Source organism: Acanthochromis polyacanthus, chromosome 5 (assembly GCF_021347895.1).
Source record: "Acanthochromis polyacanthus isolate Apoly-LR-REF ecotype Palm Island chromosome 5, KAUST_Apoly_ChrSc, whole genome shotgun sequence".
Lineage (NCBI taxonomy): Eukaryota > Metazoa > Chordata > Actinopteri > Pomacentridae > Acanthochromis > Acanthochromis polyacanthus.
In genome coordinates, this window is record NC_067117.1 from 2880420 (window position 1) to 2900067 (window position 19648).

The window sequence follows — 19648 nt, forward strand, 5'->3', positions numbered from 1 at the left end:
GCTGGACCAGATGGACTTTAATGCTGATGAGCTGTTTTGGTGGAAATTCTGGCGGGGCCCTCGGTGGATGTATCATTGTGGATGAGGACTCATCAACTTCCAGGTAAAAATGCCAGGTGAGGCTCAAGCCGGGACAGGACAGGTGAGCTAGTGCTGGGTAAAACACACTCAGACGGTAGCGCTGGAAAATCATAAAAGTATTCCAACTGACTACAATTGCAAGGTCCGATAAGGTCATAAAACCATAAAATGCGTCTAAAAAGTTAAAGTTACCGAGCAGTGGAAGCAAGTTGCATCAATGTTCGTTCGTCATCAATTTTCTGAACCAGAAGTAGCTGAATGTCGCAGTAATACAAAACCAAACAAATAGAATCCCTTATGATGTAAAATTCTTGGTCACAAAATGAGGAAAAAAAAAAAGTCACTTTTAAGACTGATTGAGCAGGCATGAAAAGTCTTTCCACAAAGCCAAAAGTACTGGAAGATGGTTTGAATCAAATAGATAAGAGGACTGGAGTTTTTAACTGATTCTCCAACTGTAAATAAGAAAATGTTTTTTTAATGTGGACGTTTTCAAACTCCACTTTGTCGACGAGAGAAACAGTCTGAACTGTCATGTTGTACTGATTGAATTCATAACATTACTGGAAGAGACGCTTGATGGTAAACTCTTGAAGTTGATTCCTAACTGAACACAAAGCAGAGAATCAATGTTGATCACTGACATTTTGTTTTCATGCAAAGAAACACACGACAGCACTGATTCTAATCTCACACAAAGCATTTATTAACTGCTGCTCCTGACAGACAATAAGACAGAATATAACTTTTTGTGTAGTTACATATAAAAAAACGCATCCATCTAAAAATGTTATTACAAAAACTAGTTTCCACTGTTACATTGAAAAGGTCAATAAAGGAAACAACTGTTATATTTAAAAAAAAAAAAAAAAAACACCGACCAAGAAGATCAAAGTCCCAATAAAACTGATAGTTGGTGAAGAAAAGCTCCAATGAAATGGCTGATCTTTAAGAAGGCCATCTCAATTGTACAGAGTCCTTCAAAAAAATCCTGGATCCAGACGGTGATCCGGATCACCTCCAAAATCTAATCGATTGTTACTTTTGCTCTTCCGGGCATTCTGTAAAAATTTGGTGAAAATCCGTCCATAACTTTTTGAGTTATGCTGTAAACAGACAGACAGACAGACAGATGGCCTGCCTCTCCGAGTGCTTTTCTAGTTTTTAATGTGTTATCTGGTTAGGCCATGTAGCCCAAGGTTTGAAGTTGAACTGGAGGATGCCGGTGTGTTGTTAGCTTCGGCTAACGAGAGGACAATCGAGTTTGGTAACTTTACTCCAACATGCAGCAAAACACAGTAACATGTTCCACTGCACGCTCTCACTCCAGAGCAGTGTCTACCCCAGAAAAACACACAGATTCGGTCATGGCTAGATTTGCGCCCCGGGCGAACCATCCTTTGCCGCCGGCGCCCATCCGCCCGAGCGGACAGAATGAATGAGTCCGGAACGAAAACACATCCGGGTGGAAACAACTGACGGCTAACAACACACCGGCATCCTCCAGTTCAGCTTCAAACCTTCAAACCTGGGGCTACATGGCCTCACCAGATAACACATTAAAAATTAGACGTAGTGACATTAAACACTAACATTTTCACTTACTTTCTCGTTCGTTTCCCAAGTCGTACTCCTGTTCTTGTTCTTGTTTCTACTTCTTCTTCGTGTTCTTCTTCTCACACCGGTGTATCGGCAAAAATAATTCCCAGTAATCCACTTCCGTTGTGGCTTTTTATTTGCAGCGTTTCTTTTTTATTTGCAGCGGCGTTTCTTTTTATTTGCAGTGTTTCTTTTATTTGCAGCAGCGTTTGTTTTTGTTTGCAGCGTTTGTTTTATTTGCAGCGATGGCGGGTCTCGGCCACCGTAGTTCCCAGGCCAGATGAGATGCATAATCTCTCCAGCAAGTTCTGGGTCTGCCCCAGGGTCTCCTTGGACTTGGAGGTGCTGATCCACATCTCCCCTGCTTCACACTCAGCCGCAAACCACTCCAGAAATATTGTCGTCTTCTTTACCTCTTAACTGATCTGTTCCACTGTCACTGAGACCTTCTCTGGTAAAATCTGAATTTTATTATCCACAGTGTCAAAGAACGGAAACATCCTCTGAGTGAAAGTGTGATTGAAGGTGTGTATGAGTGTTTTAGTATCAGGATCAGAGAATGACAGCTTTCCTCTGTTACAGTCCAGATTCACTCTGATCCTCTGGAGCTTCTTCTGCACTGAGAGATCAGTGAAGTGAGATGGTGGTGAATTTGCTGAGTATTTATCTTCATAGAACTCTATTCCCCAAAATCCAGAGTTTATGATTCCCTTCCTCTTGACAGACTCTTCTAACACACCCAGTGTCCAGGGATTACTGTCTCCAACCTCAACATTCCAGCTGTGAGTTCCTGAGTTGAAACCTTCAGAGCTCAGAACAAAGGGATAATGATAATCAAATCTCTCTGGATTATCAGGAAGCTGCTGTTTATCTCCAAATCTCACACTGGTCAGATCTTCAGACAGGATGAGTTTTGAACCAGCAGTGCTTGGGTCCAGAATGAGAGGAGTGTAGGAGACCATGTCCTTCATGTTGTTCCAGATGTTGAAGCTCAGGTTGCCCACATGTTTGGCCTGGTCTATGAGAGCTCCTGAGAGCAGCTGTGGATCCTCCAGCAGGAGGCAGCGCTGGACTCTTTCCACTACAGCCTTGTAGTTTAGCAGGAATGAGACGTCTTCAGCTCTCAGCTGCTCCTCTGTGGCTCTGACTGTGTCTGAAAGATCTGCTATCTCTCTGCTCAGAGCCTCCATCTTCTCCTTCATCATCCCAGTCTTCTGCTCCTTTTCCTCCCTCAGTGCAGCCATCCTGGCCTCCTCTTCCTTTATCAGAAACTGGTGAAGCTTCTCAAACTGCTCCTTAATCTGCCTCTCTGTGTGTCGGGCCTGGACCTTAATGTGTTCTGCTGTTTGATCAAACTCCACTTTAACTTGTTCAGAAACCTTCAGCTTCTCCTTCAAGGGCTTCAGAATTTCCTGAAGTTTCTCCCTGTGTTCTTGTGCAGCTTCATTGAGAGACTCTGAAGATCTCTGAGATTTCTGCTGCTGGAGGGACTCGCACAGATTCTTTAAAGCCAGGTTACAAGATGGTTCTTCTTTTGAAGATCTTCTCTGACAAACTGGACAGTCGCGTGTTTGTTTCTGTCTCCACCAGGTCTTCAGACAGTCTCTACAGAAGCTGTGGCTACATGACAGAATAACAGGATCTGTGAAGACGTCCTGACAGACCGGACAGCAGAGATCCTCTGATCTGGAATCCATTTGTTCTGTGAGTGAATCTGAAAACACAGCAGACACAGAGTCCAGTGAGTCGAGGTGAAAACATTCAGATTTCACTTCAATCATAAACAATATAAACAACAGAGTTCTGACAGTTCAGCATCTTGAGAAGGTTTTCCTGCTTGAACAGAGTCTGTGGACCCACATCTGTCAGCAGCTGGATTTAATGTTGTGTTTGTTGGTGGTGATTGTCTCCCAGTAATAAAGGAGGTTCGGTCCAACAATCACTGCTGGACAAACTGAGTCCAGAAGTCCACATCTAAAAATCCATAAAACTACAACATGTTCTTACTGGACGAAACGGGGCTGCTGCTGCTGGCAGATAAATTGTGATTATTTAATTACCATATAAATACAGGGTGACACAAAAAATGAGAACTTTTTAACAATTCAACAAAACCAAGAGTGATGGAAGAAAAATATTTTATTCATAGTAATTGAAACCTTAAAGCATGCCATTTAAGAAACAATGATGGAATTTTCATTTTTTAAAAATTACTTCCTGTAGATGGCGTCCTCCTGTTCTTGAAATCTGCTGTTGAGATTCCTCTGCTGCAACATCTCAGCTGGGATGCTGTGAATTTCATCCTGAATTCTCTGTTTTAACTCGTCCAGAGTTCTTGGTCGAGTCGTGTACACTTTACTCTTGAGATAGCCCCAGGTAGATTTCAAGAATGCATTATCAGGTGTCTTTCTTTTTTAGAGAAATATTTGAACAAGCTCATCTGAAAATGCAGTCAGCATTTACATCATGGAGCGTAGATATTAGCTTAATGCTATCAATTCGTTAACTCGTGTTCGCGACACTGAGTTGGCACTGGGCCCAATTATCTGATGCTACTGATATGTTGCATAACGTCAGCTGGCCATCAATATTTTGCGTGTCTATTTAACTTGTAAAATCGATTACGAGTTATGTTCAGCTAATAACTTTTCTCTGGTAAGTTGCTGCTCTACACTCCGAGATGAAACTCCTCTGACTCTCTGACCTGGTGTCTGGGTGCTTGACGTGACATCACTTTTAAGGCCACACTCTTTTGAGTAATTAACATCGGATTAACCTCCCAAAGAGTAGATACTTAGCAAGATTATTTTCTGTAGTTTACCTTAGTACTTGTGAGTACCCGACAGTGCAGGACTCTGCTGTGAATGTGGAGGCGTGGCGGTGGTGGATTTGTGACAATAAAAACAAATAAAAATTTGAAGGAGTGGCGCTAGGATTTAGGAATGGCGGCCCGCTACTCCTCAATGAATATAGAGGACACACTGCAGTTTTGTTGTAACATATCTTTAAGAGGCTGTTTTGTGTTGCTTGTAAAAAAAAAATCTAAAGCATCAAAAGTGATGTCAGCAGTTAATTATTGACTCAAATCTGTACTCACTTGAGTAAATGTACTCAGTTTCATTCCACCACGGTTGCTTTGGTTAAGCAACATGCTGCGACTGGCAAGATTGGCTCAAAGGTCAATGGCAGCAGTGATTTCCTTCTATTGAATCTGAAAACTTCTTCAAAGTTTCACAGCTTACAGGAATCACGCAATAACAGCACCGACAGCGATCAAACAGTTTAAAAAAAGTTTGTGACAGAAGTAGATGATTGGAGGCGTCGCCACATGAAAACATAAAGTCAGTTCCCTTCCTGTGTCAGAAAGTTTCTCTGAATGTTTTTCATTCAGGTGAAGAGTTTCTGTCCTTCAGTCCTTCAGTCCTGCTGTAACTGTCCCAACTATCTGTGAGGTGAAACCAAATCTTACCGTCTGTCTGTTGCTGCATCTCTCCTCGTCCACACCTGAACAGGAACAAACTGTCACCTGATGTCTCTGATATGTCGTATATTTGAGATGGAGCTTCCTCAGGTCACTGCTGTGTTTCACCTGAAGTTCAACCTGCTGCTGTAAAACAATAAAACACTTCTTACCAGATTGTCACTTTGTTTAAAAAAACCCAATTCTAACTTTTATATTGTTTTCAAAGTGTTCATTTGCAGATGCATTTTTTTTTTCAAAATATAGATAATGTCTAGTAAAATCTCACAAAAAAAGTATGATAGGTGACTAACCTAAATTGGTCTCAGATGTTTTAAAATGAGAACCATCACCAGAAAAGATGTGGAAGAAAACAGAAAACTAGCATTCGAATTAATCAAAGAATCGTCAAAATGCCAAAGACAAAGCCAATGATCAGCTCCAGGGAGATCAGAGAAGATCTGAAATTACCTGTGGGTTCTGTAAGAAGTAGAAGATATGAAGCCAGGCTATGGACAAGAAGCAACCACAAAGTCCCACTAATGGAAAAACAACGTGTTGAAGACATTCCAACCGGCCAAAGAACACATTGACTGACTGAAGACAAATTGTGCAACATTTTGTGGACTGATGAAAGCAGGATTGTTGTTTTTGGGTCGAGACAGTTTATCAGACAACCCCCAAAGTCTGAATTCAAGTCACAGTACACGATGAAGACAGTGGAGCATGATGGTAGAAGTATCATGACATGGGGTTTCTCATACTATGGTGTTGGACCTATTTATCACATACCAGGAATCATGGTGTTCAGTTTGAACACATCAGATTGCTTGAAGAGGTCATGTCACCTTATGCCAAAGAGGAAATGATCTTAAAATCGGTGTCTGAACAAGACAACGACCCCAAACACACCAGTAAGTGAGCAGCATGTTGGTTCCAGACCAACAAGATTGACGTTATGGAGCGGCCGGCCCAATCTCTGGACCTTAATCCAATAGAAAACCTGTGGGATGACATCAAAAATACTGTTTCTGAGGCAAAACCAAGAAATGCAGAGGAACTGTGGAGTGTGGTCCAATCGTCCTGGGCTGGAATACCTGCTCATAGGTACCAGAAGCTGGTGGACTCCGTGCAACACAGATGTGAAGCAGTTCTCAGAATCAGTGGTTCTACAACGAAATATTAGTCCAGTGATTCACAGGAAGGCTAGATCTTAAAACAGTTTTAGTTTATACAATAAATGTTGGAGTTTGTACAGAAAATGCACACTTGTAAGTTCTCTGAAATCTCCTTTGACTGAGTGGTGTTTCTGCTCAGACTCACCTTCAGTGTTTGGAGTGTCAGCAGCTGGAAGCAGCAGTGTTGTAGCTGGACTCAGTCTGAGGACGCTGAAGCTCCGTCTGATCGTCTGAGTGTCTCTGTACTGAGAAAGAATCACAAACTGTTTCCTGGTTTGTCTGAGGTGAGCCAGGTGAAAGGCGGAGCTTTGTCACACCTCATCTCCTGCTGAACCTGTTGTTCTGAATCTGTTTCATTCCACAACAACGACTAAATCTTAGACATGTCAGCTGGTACGGTGCAGCAGTATGTTGAAACAATCTAGGTTTTAGGTTTAACTCAGTGAAACAAAGTAACAGTTTATTTCTGTTCTGCTGCTTCTGGAGGCTCCCACAACGAACACAGATGAGCTTCTGACCACAAAACAAATCCAGAAAAAACTCATCAAACATATTTGATGTACTTTGTTAGCAGTAGTAGCTCTTTAGAAGCTATAATCCATGTGAGGATTATTCCATCTGAGATCATCAGAGGCCTTCTGATCAACCGTCTCTGATTTGCTTATTTATCATAAAATATGGATATTTAATTAACATGGTATCTAGAAAACTTTATATTGATCCATCAAATACTTTTTAAGATAAGCTTTTAACAAATTGCCCATTGACCCACTTTCAGCATTTTTTGTCCATTGAAATTTATAGTTGCTTGCATAACATTATATCAGAATCAAATAAAGATTAAAAGTTTAAAAAAGGCCACCCACGGCCCCCAAATGACTGAAGTAACCTTTTAGAACTTTTTTAGTTGTAATGCACAAATTATCTTGACTTTTTCTCCAAACAGTAGTGGTGCAACGGATCATCATTGATCCGTGATCCGTTCGGATCGACGTCATCGGTTCGGCGCACACGTGAGCCGCGGATCGATTTCTGAAAAAAAAAAAAAAAGTTGTGCTCCGTCCGCACGCAGCTTGTGGCGAGCGGAGAAAGGAAGAGCGCAGACACGGCGAGCGGAGGAAAGGAGGACCTTGAACACCCCACGACACTTAAATCCATTCAATGGGAGCATTTTGGTTTGCGACTGTGTGTAGGCACTGTGGCATAAGAAAACCATGTGACAGTGGGAAACACATCCACACATTTTGAAGTGACATCTACTAATAAACAGACAAAACGTATATTTGTTTAGTTTTTTTTATTTTCATCCACTCTGGTGTCATTCCTCGTGGAAACGATAGTGTTCAGTAATGTTTCTTCAGTCAGTGTTATTTTAGATCACAGTCTTTTGTAATCCTCAAGCAGTGCAGAAAAAACAGTCCTTTAGTCCATTATTCTTGTGGAACAGTTATTCCTTTGCAGATTAAGTTGAATCACCCCTCCAAGTTGCGTGGTAAAATCCCCTCTGATCAGAGCTTTGTTGCCTGACTTGCATCGAGTGACTACCATGCAACAACTCCCAACAAGTTCTTTTCAACAGGTGCGTTTTGTAACATTCATGCTCCTGGCAGAATTTGCATATGCGATGACAGCAGACTTGATTTACATGCGAAATGTTCTCATACTAAATTAACTTGAGCAATGACTTCATCTCTCCCCTCCTCCCAACTCTTGCACTCCTCCAAGTTTGAGGAACTAAAACTATTTGTTTTGGACTGTTTGGGACTGTTCTTCCACCCAGTCTCACTTCTCTATTAATGTATTTGTTCCATCTGCAACTCAGAGCAGGCCTCCGGTCAGGAAAAAGGAGAAGCTGATGTGAGCTGCTGTTCTGATTGGTTACTTCTTAAAGATTATAGGAATAAGTGTTCAAAAATAATCAACTCATCATTTTTTACAGTGAGACACTTGTGATTCAGTTGCTTCTAAACAAAGATTATAAAGATAGGCATTTGAGTTAGCAAAAACACATTCATTTGGTTATGGCAAAATTTGGTCATAAATCACAGGTTGTAATATCACAAGGTTCCCATATTTAGCTGTTATTCTGCCAGAGTCTCACCCCTGTGGCTGATTCTGGGATCCCATATCTCCATGCTTCACAACATTGATCACAGACAATCAGTTTCTGTGCAAAGAAACACATGACATTCTAAATCTAATCTCACACAAAACATTTATTAACTGCTGCTGCTGACAGATAATAATACAGAATATTACTTTTTGTGTAGTTGCATATAAAAACGCATCCATCTAAAAATGTTATTACAAAAACTAGTTTCCACCATTACATTGAAAAGGTCAATAAAGGAAAAAAATCACCGACCAAGAAGATCACAGTGTGGATAAAATTGATAGTTGGTGAAGAAAAGCTCCAATAAAAAGGCTGACATTGAAGAAAAATCCTTATAATGCAGAAAAGTTCAAAAGCCAAAAGCCTCTTTTCCATTCCAGTGATTTCCTGATACATAGAATCGGAGCAAAATTCAGATCAGCATCAAACCAACTCCAGATGTGTTGAGCTTCAATGTCCATGAGAGGTCAAACACCTTTAGAGCTGACGGATATAAAATAATTCCTTCAACATATTGATGTGGTTAATTTAAAAAAAACTTTTATGATTACAGATGTGAAATCCTACTGATCAGGTGTTTAAAATGACATCAAACGTGATTTCATGAAAAACTGGAATAAATCTGCGTACAAATGCAGACAAACTCAAACAGCAGTGGACTGTTTTTCCAAAATGTGGTGTTTTATTGGAGCCAAAACTCAGAATGAGCATCAACAGCAGACTGATGTTAAACAAGTGTCCAAGCAGCAGAAGTTCAGAAGAGACTTGAAGATATTTTCCATATTTATCCATCCATCCATCCATCCATCCATCCATCCATGCATCCATCCATGCATGCGTTTGGAAATCCTCCAGAGGAAGTTGCCCTGCAGACATCTGAATCAAATGTCCAAACCACCTCAACTGTATCCTTTTGAGGAAGCAACTCCCCCCCAACCTGTAGGGAACAATCCATTGGTTTATGTCAGAGAACCATGGCCGTGGACTTGGAAGTGCTGATCCACATCTCCCCTGGTTCACACTCTGCTGCAAACCACTCCAGAAATATTATCATCTTTTTTACCTCTTAACTGATCTGTTCCACTGTCACTGAGACCTTCTCTGGTAAAATCTTTACTTTATCCCAAGTGTAAATGTACAGAAACATCTTCTGAGTGAAAGTGTGATTGAAGGTGTGTATGAGTGTTTTAGTATCAGGATCTGAGAAGGACAGCTTTCCTCTGTTACAGTCCAGATTCACTCTGATCCTCTGGAGCTTCTTCTGCACTGAGAGAAAAGTGAAGAAAGCAGATGATGATTCTGCATAGTAGTTATCTTCAGAGAACCATATTCCCCAAAATCCAGACCATATGTTTCCCTTCCTCTGGACAGACTCTTCTAATGCACCCAGTGCCCAGAATTTACTGTCTCCAACCTCAACGTTCCAGCTGTGAGTTCCTGAGTTGAAACCTTCAGAGCTCAGAACAGAAAAGGAATCATCAAATCTCTCTGGATTATCAGGAAGCTGCTGTTCATCTCCAAATCTCACACTGGTCAGATCTTCAGACAGGATGAGTTTTGGATATGCAGTGTTTGGGTCCAGAATGAGAGGAGTGTAGGAGACCATGTCCTTCATGTTGTTCCAGATGTTGAAGCTCAGGTTGCCCACATGTTTGGCCTGGTCTATGAGAGCTCCTGAGAGCAGCTGTGGATCCTCCAGCAGGAGGCAGCGCTGGACTCTTTCCACTGCAGCCTTGTAGTTTAGCAGGAATGAGACGTCTTCAGCTCTCAGCTGCTCCTCTGTGGCTCTGACTGTGTCTGAAAGATCTGCTATCTCTCTGCTCAGAGCCTCCATCTTCTCCTTCATCATCCCAGTCTTCTGCTCCTCTTCCTCCCTCAGTGCAGCCATCCTGGCCTCCTCTTCCTTTATCAGAAACTGGTGAAGCTTCTCAAACTGCTCCTTAATCTGCCTCTCTGTGTGTCGGGCCTGGACCTTAATGTGTTCTGCTGTTTGATCAAACTCCACTTTAACTTGTTCAGAAACCTTCAGCTTCTCCTTTAAGGGCTTCAGAGTTTCCTGAAGTTTCTTCTTTTGTTGTCGTGCAGCTTCATCGATGGGTCTGAATCTGTGGTTGAAGTGTTTTTTTGGATCTCTGCACACGACACACACTGGCTGCTGATGATCCAGACAGAAGAGTTTGAGTTTCTCAGAGTGTAAACTGCAGAGAGACTCTGATGATCTCTGAGATCTCTGCTGATGGAAGGACTCACACAGATTCTTTAAAACCAGGTTAGAAGGTGGATCTTCTCTTGAAGATCTTCTCTTACAAACTGGACAGTCGCGTGTTGGTTTCTGTCTCCACCAGGTCTTCAGACAGTCTCTACAGAAGCTGTGGCTACATGACAGAAGAACAGGATCTGTGAAGACGTCCTGACAGACCGGACAGCAGAAATCCTCCTCTGATCTGGAAGCCATTTGTTCTGTGAGTGAATCTGAAAACACAGCAGACACAGAGTCCAGTGAGTCACTAAGTTCTCTGAAAGCTCCTTTGACTCTGAGTGGTGTTTCTGCTCAGACTCACCTTCAGTGTTTGGAGTGTCAGCAGCTGGAAGCAGCAGTGTTGTAGCTGGACTCAGTTTGAGGACGCTGAAGCTCCGTCTGATCGTATCAGTGTCTCTTTACTGAGAAAAAATCTCAAACTGTTTCCTGGTTTGTGTGAGGGGGTGTGTTTCATTCCACTGCAGTGATGAAATCTTTGACACATCAGCTGGTCATGTACAACAGGATGTTGCAACAGTCTGAATGCAGCTTCTGGTGTCACACATCTAAACAGATTAATAATTGGCTGCTGTTCAAACACAGATGACCTTCAGACCACAGACCGAATCCAGAAAAACCTCATCAAGCTGTTTTCAAGCTACAATCCATGTCAGGGTGATGAGGAACTTGTTTTTTTCTCAGACTTAAACTTCCTCTCACATTTACACTCAGCCAGAATCAGACATTTGATGTATTTGTCCAATAATGCGGATTCTGAATCAAGTCAAATTAAATTGACTTATATCACACATTACAAAACAACCAGGTTGACCAAAGTGATTTACAGTTCAAAAATAAAAGACAAGACATAATCTATTAGGAAGTACACAGAGTGTTGAGAAACATAGAGGTATGAGATCCCTGAATCAGCCATAAGGGTGAGGCTCTGGCAGAATAACAGTTAAATAAGGGATATTTTAACCTGTTATTTATAATCAAATTATGCCACAACCCAATGAATGTGACTAAACTAACTCAGATACCTAGTTTAATAATATTTGTTTGAAATAACAACTCTTTTGGTGTAAAAACCAAAAGAGTAACTCGCTGTAAAAGGTGATGATTTTAATATTTTTGAATACTTATTGTTATAATCTTTGTTTCAGAAGTAATCAAGTCAGAACAGCAGCTCACTGTGAAAAGTGATGTGTTTGGTTACGAGGTGAAGCTGATGTTTTTGATAGATTTCATCAAGATGAGGAACTGATGCGAAGGGGGTGTCAGTGATAACACTGACATCGGCTTCTCCTTTTTCCTGGTCAGGGGCCTGCTCTGAGTTGCAGACAGGAGAGATCAGGGAGGCTGATAGTTTTAGTTCCTCAAACATGGAGAGGTCTTTTGATCGGGGGGGCTGGCTAGGCAGTCCAACACTGATAGTTTTAGTTCCTCAAACATGGAGAGCTCTTATGATCGATGAGAGAGGGAGAAGAGCATGGAGGACATGAAGTCATTGCTCAAGTTAATTTGGTATGAGATCATTGCGTATGTAAATTACGAGTGCTGCCATTGCATATGTAAAACCTGAAAAGAGTTCAGTGTGGTCTAGAATACAACTGTTGAAGGAGCAAGTTGGAAGTTGTTGCATGGTAGTCACTCGATGCAAGTCAGGCAACAAAGCTGTGAGCAGAGGGGATTTTACCACACAACTTGGAGGGATAATTCAACATGATCTGCAAAGGAATAACTGGTCCACTAGAATAATGGACTAAAGGACTGTTTTTTTTCAGCACTGTGTGAGGATTACAGAACTGTGATCTATAAATAACCTGACAGAAGGAACATTACTGAACTCTATTATTTCTGAAGGAATAACACCAGAGTGGATTAAAGCAAACCTTCTATGGGCCGAATCAACAAGAAAGGATACAAGCAGATGTAAATATGGACTGAACTCTCTTCGCTTCCCCCTGAATCCGATGAGCCTCGGAGGCCCGTCGGTCTTCAGGTGAGCAGCCGGTGGTGGCCACACCGACTGCTCTCCCTCTCCAAATTATGTAATCTGGGTCATTATTCCTTATACGAAAGTATAGTTCTATTTATGAGTCATGTTAAGCAATTGAAATAATATTAGTATTTGATTGATTGCTTGATGATTTATACGCTATTGCTACGCCCCTGATGAACATTTATCCTGCAATTAAAGTTAACAGATTGGAAATTCAATTTATCCCCATCACAATGATTAATTTCATATATATATTTTCTGGTGTTGTAAAAAGACAGGTTAATCCGTGCATTACAACTAAATAGATTCTAAAAGGTGACCTAAGTCCTATTGGGGTCGTGGGTGGCCCTTTTTTAAACTTATCCGTGGAGTTTTCTATTGTCCTAAGCTCTAAACTTTAAGCTAGCAACTTGCCAAATGCGTTTAGAGGAAAGGTGCCGTTAACAGACGTGACGAGTAAATTAATTTAGTTATTCAAAAGTGGCTTCTCAGGTGAATTAATTATCAGAGGAAGCGGGATAGGCATCTGGATGAAGGCAGTGGGCAGCTAGGTGAATTTCCTCGCTGACCAGCTTAATTGTTCCTCAGAATCGCACCTGGGTGAAATCCCTCTGGGCTGCAGGAACCTGATCTGTTAGATGGAGAGCTGGTCCAGTGATTCTCTGATGATTTGTTATTATTAATTTAGGAGATTACTGGCCTTAGGATTCAACAAGAGCAAGATGAATAATGCCATATATCAGGTATCATCCCTCAGCTGCAGTTGAAAGCCAGAGAGTATATGTGTGTCTTCTTATGCACTTGAAGGTATCAAGAGACTGAGCGGTTCTAATCTGAAGAAGTAAGTGGTTCCACAGACCGGGTGCAGCTACAGAAAAGGCTCGGTCTCCTCTGTTTCTCAGCCTGGATCCAGGAACTTTAAGGACCACCTGATTGGCCGACCTCAGCGATAAAACTGGAGCATGGACAGTTAAAAGCTCGGAGAAAAAAGAAGGTGCCAACCCATTTGACACCTTAAGAACAAGCAATAAAATCTTAAAAATAAGTCTGAAATAGACAGGAAGCCGGTGGAGTGAGGCTGAAACTGGAGTGATGTGCTCCCGTTTCTTCATCCTTGTTCGAAGTTGGGCAGCAGCATTTTGAACCAGCTGGACCCGACGAAAAGACATCGGGTCCAGACGCACATACAGAGCAACCCGGTCTCACGGGGATTCGTGAAACTGTCACGTAAGTTTTAGTTTCGGTTTCGTGCGCACCAACACGATTTCGTCATGTTTTTCGTGCCGCTCACCACGAAATGTTTTTTGCTGTGGTAATCACATCTGAAAGTGGTTTATACCGGCGGATTCATGACGATCTAAGCTGTCCATCGGCGTATACTGCTTGTGTGATCGCGTTTGCGGCCGCCGGCCGCCGGACATTCTTGAAATTCCTATGCAAATTGGTAAGTGTACCACCGGCTTATAGTTAGGTTATGGTTATGGTTATGGTTAGGGTTATGTTTAGGAACGATGTCATGCAAAATATAGCGTTGGATTCGCCACGGTTTTACATTAAAAATATAATATACACATTCTTTTGAAATACGTTCTGAGTGGCACGAAAAGTCCGCCGTTTAAAATACATTGGTGCGCATTTCGTGGTGAGCGGCACGAAAAACATGACGAAATCGTGTTGGTGCGCACGAAACCGAAACTAAAACTTACGTGACAGTTTCACGAATCCTCGTGAGATCGGGCTGTACAGAGAGTTACAGTAGTCCAACCTAGATGTTATCAAGGCATGGACGACTTTCTCAAAGTGATTGTGAGAGAGATACAGCTTGACTTTGACTAACAGCCTCAACTGGAAGAATCTGGTTTTGACAACAGAACTAATTTGTTTGTCAAATTTAAAAACATTGTCAAAAATCCCACCCAGATAACTTGAGGAGGGTTGATCACAGATTCCCACTGGGCAAAGAGCACTGATGCAGTCGCCTAATTGATCTGGATGACCAAAAACTACAATCTCTGTATTGTTTTCATTGAGAGAAAGAAAATTAATGTCCAACCATGACTTTAGATCCTCTAGGTGGTTGAAGCAATGGCTGTGATGAACCTGCAGTTTTGGGACTAATTGGTAAATAATCTGGACATCATCTGCAAAACAGTGAAAGGAAATGTGATTCTCAATCAACGACATGATGAGAAATAAGAGTGAAAGTTTCAGTTCCTGAGATGTCGTCGTTCAAACAGCCTCAAATTTAAACATGTAAAACTTTGTGCTAGAAGTGAGTCGACCGGGCAGTTTGTCAAAAAATGTCATCTCAGAAAGTATGATAGATGATGCTCAAATTTCTCAAATATCTCTATAAATGTCTATATTTTATCCAACAAAATTACCAGTAAATCAGGGATGTTTGAGTAGAAATTGTTGGTTTGAGATCAAGTGAAAAAAAAAAACTACCTCATGTTAAAAGATGATGTTCAGTTTTTGTACTCTTCACGTCCTGCAAATCCCAAATAGACAGAAAATTAAAAATGATTCCAACATGTGAGCCCAGGTCTGAGCAGGTTAAAGCTCGTGTCCGGAGTTTCTGTTCGTTTTCAATGTATTTATCATTGTTTAACAAAGTTTAAATGTGTTAGTCTAGTTCGATACTATAATATAAAGTTAGTATAACGCGATATGAAAATTTATTCCTGAGCTCCGCCTTCCTCTCATAGACCCCCATGTTATTCCAAAAAGCGCCGGTCGCTGCCGACCAATCAAGTTCGAGCTTCAGCTTTGTCATGCTGTCAATCAACGGTTACGCGCACAGCAAGCAAGCCCATGCAGAGGTGGGCGAGCTACGCACTACGCAACCGCGCACATTTGTTTTGCTTGTGGAGGAGAGAGCATCAGGGCTCAGCAACTTCCAGAAAAGTTACCAATCCCACGGTTTGTCAGGCCAAGAGACTGCAGGACGTTTTTTGGCTCGGGGTGCTCGCCTCGCTCCCCGACCACGGCCTCCATAGCCCGCCTGACGGCTTCGTTTAGATGCCCGACCTCTGGAGGAAGATGTTGGGGCGTCTGGGACATACTCTTCATCAGAGGAGTCATGCAATTCTGAACTCTAGATAGAAATAAATAAACAATGTAACACATATACCCGCGTAAATGCACTAAGTTTGATAAACAACATCATCCAGAGGGATACACGAGTGTAATCACATATTGAAACTTTACTCGTTCGTCCTAGCAGATTCATGTTATTTTGGTATTAGGACAAGTTAGACTCAATTACAGCATTCTAACGTAATTCCTTTATTATTTACTAAATGTACTAAATGTAGAAGAGGGGAAAACAGCAAAACAGGCGAGATGCTGCAGCACACTTCTCTCATGTACTGCGCGCGTGCACAAATAAAGGGGCGAAATCAGAGGGACGGAGGGACCACCAGTGTTTTTGGAGACGCTGCGATTCAAACTCCGGACAGCAGCTTTAATGTAACATGAACACAATATCTCAGATTATAGAGCAACTTGCAGTGATGTAGAAGCTTGACTGCCACAATATATTTGTATTGTACCATAATTACCCTTTAGAATTGAATATTGGTATTTTTAAATGTAATTATGTGGGTCAGTCCTATAAGCAGAAGTCATAAATTCTAAACAAAATTTTCCATGCAAAGAAACACACTACAATACAGATTCTAATCTCACACAAGACATTTATTTACTGCTGTTAACAGAGATTAAGACAGAATATTACTTTTTGTGTATTTACATCTAAAAAATGTACCCAACTAAAAATGTAATTACAAAAACTAGTTTCCACTGTTAGATTGAAAAAGTTAATGAACAAAAAAAACTCTGTTATTTTTATAAATCACTGACCAACAAGGTCACAGTCACAATAAAACTAATAGTTGGTGAAGAAAAACTCCAATAAAAATGCTGATGTTTCCGAAAAACTCTCACAATGCAGAGAAATTAAAAAGCCAAAACCCCCTTTTCCTTTCTATTGATTGGAAATCTCATCTCAGAGAGCAAAAGACGAAACTTTTATCAAAAATCTGATGTCCAGTAGCATTACACATGATAAAAATGTGCGCTGACTTTGCTGTGACATATTTCCAGGTGATTGTGACAGTTGAAGTAAAACATGAGAACATTTGTGGCATTATCAAAGCTGGTTATTCTATCAACTGTTATTCAGCAGACTTCCTCCTACAGCTACCCCTCCACCCAACGTTCATATCCACAGTACAAAAGATCCACAACAACAGTCTTATTATCAGTTTCATCAGTTAGTTTTTTAGCTCTGAAACATCATCAGAAATATTCTCATCTTCTTTACCTCTTAACTGATCTGTTCCACTGTCACTGAGACCTTCTCTGGTAGAATCTGAACTTTATCCCAACTGAAAAAGTATGGAAACACCCTCTGAGTGAAAGTGTGATTGAAGGTGTGTATGAGTGTTTTAGTATCAAGATCAGAGAAGGACAGCTTTCCTCTGTTACAGTCCAGATTCACTCTGATCCTCTGGAACTTCTTCTGCACTGAGAGATCAATGGAGGAAGCTGGTGGTGACCATGCTGAGTATTTATCTTCAAAGAACCTTATTCCCCATATTTCATACCATATGTTTCCCTTCCTCTGGACAGACTCTTCTACCACACCCAGTGTCCAGTATTTACTGTCTCCAACCTCAACATTCCAACTGTGAATCCCTGAGTTGAAGCCTTCAGAGCTCAGAACAAATAAGTTACCATCAAACCTTTCTGGATTATCAGGAAGCTGCTGTTTATCTCCTTGTCTCACACTGGTCAGATCTTCAGACAGGATGAGTCCTGAACCAGCAGTGTTTGGGTCCAGAATGAGAGGAGTGTAGGAGACCATGTCCTTCATGTTGTTCCAGATGTTGAAGCTCAGGTTGCCCACATGTTTGGCCTGGTCTATGAGAGCTCCTGAGAGCAGCTGTGGATCCTCCAGCAGGAGGCAGCGCTGGACTCTTTCCACTGCAGCCTTGTAGTTTAGCAGGAATGAGACGTCTTCAGCTCTCAGCTGCTCCTCTGTGGCTCTGACTGTGTCTGAAAGATCTGCTATCTCTCTGCTCAGAGCCTCCATCTTCTCCTTCATCATCCCAGTCTTCTGCTCCTCTTCCTCCCTCAGTGCAGCCATCCTGGCCTCCTCTTCCTTTATCAGAAACTGGTGAAGCTTCTCAAACTGCTCCTTAATCTGCCTCTCTGTGTGTCGGGCCTGGACCTTAATGTGTTCTGCTGTCTGATCAAACTTCACTTTAACTTGTTCAGAAACCTTCAGCTTCTCCTTTAAGGGCTTCAGAGTTTCCTGAAGTTCCTCCCTGTGTTCTTGTGCAGCTTCATCGATGGGTCTGAATCTGTGGTTGGAGTGTTTTTTTGAATCTCTGCAGACGACACACACTGGCTGCTGATGATCCAGACAGAAGAGTTTGAGTTTCTCAGAGTGTAAACTGCAGAGAGACTCTGAAGATCTCTGAGATCTCTGCTGCTGGAAGGACTCACACAGATTCTTTAAAACCAGGTTACAAGGTGGATCTTCTCTTGAAGATCTTCTCTTACAAACTGGACAGTCGTGTGTTGGTTTCTGTCTCCACCAGGTCTTCAGACAGTCTCTACAGAAGCTGTGGCTACATGACAGAATAACAGGATCTGTGAAGACGTCCTGACAGACCGGACAGCAGAGATCCTCCTCTGATCTGGAATCCATTTGTTCTGTGAGTGAATCTGAAAACACAGCAGACACAGAGTCCAGTGAGTCGAGGTGAAAACATTCAGATTTCACTTCAATCATAAACGACATGAACAACAGAGTTCTGACAGTTCAGCATCTTGAGAAGGTTTTCCTGCTTGAACAGAGTCTGTGGACCCACATCTGTCAGCAGCTGGATTTAATGTTGTGTTTTTTGGTGGTGATTGTCTCCCAGTAATAAAGGAGGTTCAGTCCAATAATCACTGCTGGACAAACTGAGTCCAGAAGTCCACGTCCATAAATCCATAAAACTAGAACATGTTCTTACTGGAGGAAACATGGCTGCTGCTGCTTTCAGATAACTTATGATTCTTGAATTACAGACTATAAAAATACTTGACGAAAGTTCAAAGTTCAATTTTAACTAAAGCCCAGATTAAAGTGCTGATATGAACCAATGCTGAGGACGACTGGATGAAGTATGGAGAACATAAAGGATAAAATTAGTTGAGCAAACAATTCAGAACTGTGGAGTAAATGTTTGAAAATATTTAGTTCTATTTGGAAACTAAGCAAAATAACTAATACCTCTTCTCAACAAAGGTTTGTTAAGAAAACTTGGGCAGTAAAAAATGTCATCAGTCTGTCGACAATTATCAGATTAGCAGTTGACAAATCGATCATCGACTGATTATTGTTTTGTATTATTTAGTGATTGTTTTACATAACATTTTGAACATTTTTACATCTTTTTTTATCATCATGCATCACATTTAGGTAATTTCTTGCTCTTTTTATGGTTGTTTTGCTTCACAATTTGGTTGTTTAACATCTTTTAGAGGCCGTTTTATGTAGCTTGTAAAAATGTAAAATATCTCAAGTGCAGTCAACAGTTATCACAGTAATTATCGACTCAAATCTCTACTCACTTTAGCAAACATACTTATTTATATTCCACCACGGTTGATTTGGTTATATAATATGCTGCAACTGGCAGGATTGGTTCAAAGGTCAATGGCACACAGAAAAAGTTACGTAGTATGTTACATGTGTGCAGCACATGACTAACGATGTGTATTTTGCGCGAAATGCTTTCGGCAGCGTTACATTTTATTTTCTTTACTTTACCGTAAAATGGGGCTATAAGGGACAGCTGGGTAATAAGGGACATTTTTCCGGAAAATGTTTTAAATGTAATTCTGCGGTTTTTATGTTGAGCAGGATGCGGTTTTGTGTTGTTTTTATCAATTATCCATGAATTCTTAAAGAAAT

At 41.3% G+C, this 19648-nt stretch overlaps 3 protein-coding genes across 11 annotated transcripts in view; all 3 read right to left on the reverse strand.

Moving 5' to 3' along the window:
- Window positions 1-6569, reverse strand: part of LOC127533983 (nuclear factor 7, brain-like) — a 187299-nt gene extending 180730 nt beyond the window's left edge. The window contains exon 1 of the transcript XR_007941888.1: window positions 6464-6569. The gene's annotated coding sequence lies outside the window, so the exon portion shown is untranslated. The remainder of the gene's footprint in view (window positions 1-6463) is intronic.
- LOC127533977 (nuclear factor 7, brain-like) overlaps window positions 1-18481 on the reverse strand; it is a 192361-nt gene extending 173880 nt beyond the window's left edge. For 8 of the 9 annotated variants that reach the window (XR_007941877.1, XR_007941880.1, XR_007941882.1 and 5 more), the window contains exon 1: window positions 17087-18480. Coding sequence is in view for 1 of the 9 variants with exons in the window: in XM_051948119.1 (XP_051804079.1) it covers window positions 17087-18478 (1392 nt within the window). In the remaining 8 variants the exon portion in view is untranslated. Of the gene's footprint in view, window positions 1-17086 lie in introns of all 9 variants that reach the window. The other variant, XR_007941883.1, reaches the window with a different exon arrangement.
- Window positions 8515-11119, reverse strand: LOC127533982 (nuclear factor 7, brain-like). Its single transcript, XM_051948128.1, has 2 exons — window positions 10993-11119; window positions 8515-10903 (listed from the first exon to the last, which is right to left on the reverse strand). The coding sequence occupies exon 2, from the start codon at window positions 10884-10886 to the stop codon at window positions 9498-9500; it is 1389 nt and encodes a 462-aa protein (XP_051804088.1). The 5' UTR covers window positions 10887-10903; window positions 10993-11119; the 3' UTR covers window positions 8515-9497.
- Window positions 18482-19648: the final 1167 nt, after the last annotated feature.